Here is a 3,204-nt window from a genome sequence, read left to right as displayed (position 1 = left end):
ATACCTGTATATATTTCCTTTCTCTAATCACCATGACTATTATTCATTTTTTTACTGTTATTGTTGTCACTATCTCACTTTGATTTAGCAACAGTAGTTTTGCCATTCATGCAGAGCGAGAGAACGAGAGAGAGAGAGAGAGAGCGAGAGAGAGAGAGCGAGAGAGAGAGACCACTTATTTGGATAGTCCCAAGTAGATGGTTTGTGGTTAACTTCCAACAACAATGACTTTCAACAACATTTCAACTAACTATCTACTAACCTTAACCCTTACCCTAACCTCAACCCTTACCCTTATTCTAACCCTAACCTCAGCAAGCTGCTGGACATCAAGAGATAGTTTGTTGACAGTTTGCCCATCTGTATGGGACTATCCAAATAAAGTCTGACTGAAAAAGAAAGGTGAGTTTGAATTCTTACAATTCATCGTTCTAGTTCAACGGGACTGTATCCGTTCACAGTGACACACAGTGAGGTGCAAAACACAGAGAGAACCAAGAGACGTCAAAGAAACTGCTGTCTTGGATACACTTTTATTTACAAGCCAAACAAAACCAGGTCAGTACTGGGTGCACTTGGAACATTCCCGGAGCCTGTTGGAAAGCTCTAGAACCGCCAGAGATAACTGACAGGTGAGAAGGGTAGGGTAGGGTCATAGATCGTCAAAGAGAAAGGAAGGACACCATCGTAACCAAGTGATCCCTCCTATCCCCTGAACCGTCCCCGGATAAATCTCCTCCTCCTCAGCTCCAAGTGACCTGAGGTGACCTTTGTGTAGCCCAGTCAGCGTGCAATGTTGTGTTGTCCAAAACTGGCTAACCTAGTGGAAGTCTCTAGTGCTGTAGTCACATGGGAACACACGGCTAACTTAATGCAGCTATGTACCACTCTTTACAGTGCTGAAAAGGCTGAAACGGACAAATAAATCTGTTCCCTGTGTCCCACCTGGGGCTGTTTGTCCCCAGGCGAGCTAGGTGATCATGCAGCCTCCCTTCTCAGGCTTGTAGGGGTTCTTATCATCTGGTACTCCTGTTATCAGGAGGTCGGTGCCCGACGCCGCCTCACACCATTCCATGATGTCCTTGGATGTCTTGGACACCTAAGAGAAACAGAGAGGGGTCAATAGAAGTTTGGATTCTTTCAATGCAGCATTCTAATTCAGTTGAATGGGACTGTATCAGTTTGCCGGGATGCCTTTGTAATACTACAGAGCTTCTCTATATGGACCCTTTGAAGGTACTTACAGGCTCCCTGGGGGTTGAGACCTCTTTCTTCAGCTGTTCCAGCTCCATCTTAAGGATGTCAATGTCTGACATGTCCCGAGCCATCTTTCCCTGAGAAGGAAGGAGGGGAGAGGACCCATGAGAGAGGGCACACAAAATAAACGACAAACATTCCCCACGCTATAACAAGTACCTCTTATCTTGTTGCTTGTCAATATTGATCACAATTCATCCAAATCCACGTGAGGCTCTTTGGGATTTGTGAATGAATTCACTAATTGAACAGGTTGGCATGCTCGTTTGAAATTCTTATATCTGTCTTCAACAAAGCGATTTAATGGGTAAGCCCATGAACCCAGGTCTTAATCTTCACCTTTCAAATCCATGTAATTCCTCTTTCTTAGGAATCTCATGCTGGGATGACCGGTCCAAGGCACCCTGGCCCGTTTTCTATTGCATGTGTGGTCAAATAAACCTATGATGTCACAACAAGCTAAAGAAGGTTGCAGAACAGGATTATCCAATAAGAACGCACCCTATACATTGTCTAACTGTGTGTGGCTAGTTGCCAGGAATTCTACTCTAATAATATCTTGTTTTTAAGTAGAGTTGATCTCTATGGGCGTGCACTGACACAGTAAAAGATATCTTAGGTCAGGGATGGGCAATTTTGATGGGGTAGGCGCCACAAAAAAATGTGAACTGATGGTTCGCAGTGGCTCGCTGGTCTCTTGACAGTGGGTCTCTTGACAGCAGAGAGACATTATTTAGAGTTGTAGAGTTAATTTCCTGCAATTCTAAACATTTTGCCATGGGGAGGTGAGAATACACCGACTGAGTTCCAAAATATATACAGTATATATTATATTTTTGGGGGAGGGAAATTCATCCGCTGGCCTACAAAAGGGGAGCCTTAGATAGCTGACTGTATGAACAAACCAATGAACTTTTGACATATCTGTAGTCCTTGTTGACTCTTCCCTATCCTGAAAGGAATCTATCATACAACTGAACTTTTGAAAGCCTATGTGGTTGGTGTTCCTTGTCGGGTCCTACTTCAATCCTACCCTCTACCAACACACTGTGCCAACGTAATCAGGCAACCAACCAAACCCAAAACGAGCAATTCCATGTCACATGAACAATTATAGCAGGTAAGGGAGCCACTGTGACAGTGGGTGGTGCAGACAACAGCTTTATTACATTGTGACTTCTAGCCACGCTGAGCAAACACACACTGCATTCATCCATTCATTTCTGTCCCAAACAAGGCCATTGTTTGGGACAGAAATAGAAGAGTACAGACAGAAATTCAGTCCCCCCCAAAAACAAAAAGACCTCAGACATAACTCAATCTAAAAAAAAAAAAAGAGACCTCCGAGTTATGTCTAACAACAGTGAAAACAACTCGAAGCGGGTCAATTATACAAATAATTGATCGTATTAGAAATGTGATACTACATAGAATGTAGTAGTATGGCTTGTTGACTCCGGTCAATTTAAAAAAATCCATCCCTCAATAAAAAATCTAAAACACGTTCTAAATGCATACTATTTAATTCAATGAATTGCTCAGGTGAGCTAGAATCTCCCTGAACACTGGTCCAGGCTAATGGCCAAGACTGTAGTTAGTCGCTACATCCTCTCCTCAGGCCGACACTCACCTATTGGTTGTGGGGACAGTCGATGAAGGGAAATTGTAGTCTCTCGCCCTCTATGGAACCGCTGCGATCGGGTTGTCTCCCTCCTGAGTCCAACTGGCTTACCCTGTCCCTCACCTCTCCTCTTCAGGGCGTTCTCCAGATGGCACGATGCCAGATTGGGAGGAGACTATTGCACAACTCCCCCCCCCCCCCCCCCCGTTCCTAATCAGATTAGTCTATAATAATTAGCTGCGCCAAATGTCAACCTCAAATCACATATGACCTTTGAGTGTCACAGGAGGACAGAGAGAGAGTATTAGCTTCAGACAAATGCTCCC

At 44.2% G+C, this 3,204-nt stretch overlaps 1 protein-coding gene across 1 annotated transcript; it reads right to left on the bottom strand.

The window, feature by feature from the left end:
* Positions 1-522: 522 nt before the first annotated feature.
* gngt2a (guanine nucleotide binding protein (G protein), gamma transducing activity polypeptide 2a) lies at positions 523-3,000 on the bottom strand. The gene is made up of 3 exons (XM_024012745.2): positions 2,888-3,000; positions 1,245-1,334; positions 523-1,099 (listed from the first exon to the last, which is right to left on the bottom strand). Exons 2-3 carry the CDS (start codon positions 1,326-1,328, stop codon positions 971-973), a joined length of 213 nt encoding a protein of 70 aa, XP_023868513.1. The 5' UTR covers positions 1,329-1,334; positions 2,888-3,000; the 3' UTR covers positions 523-970.
* Positions 3,001-3,204: the final 204 nt, after the last annotated feature.

The sequence above is a fragment of the Salvelinus sp. IW2-2015 genome, linkage group LG20, assembly GCF_002910315.2.
Source record: "Salvelinus sp. IW2-2015 linkage group LG20, ASM291031v2, whole genome shotgun sequence".
NCBI lineage: Eukaryota > Metazoa > Chordata > Actinopteri > Salmoniformes > Salmonidae > Salvelinus > Salvelinus sp. IW2-2015.
Note: the sequence above shows the minus strand (reverse complement) of the source record. Positions and strands in the feature narration are given on the sequence as shown.

Coding starts and splice junctions, on each gene's coding strand:
- gngt2a (XM_024012745.2), bottom strand. CDS start 1,328: ATGGCTCGGGACATGTCAGACATTGACATCCTTAAGATGGAGCTGGAA. Junction 1,100..1,244: donor TCTCAACCCCCAGGGAGCCT/GTAAGTACCTTC, acceptor TGTTTCTCTTAG/GTGTCCAAGACATCCAAGGA.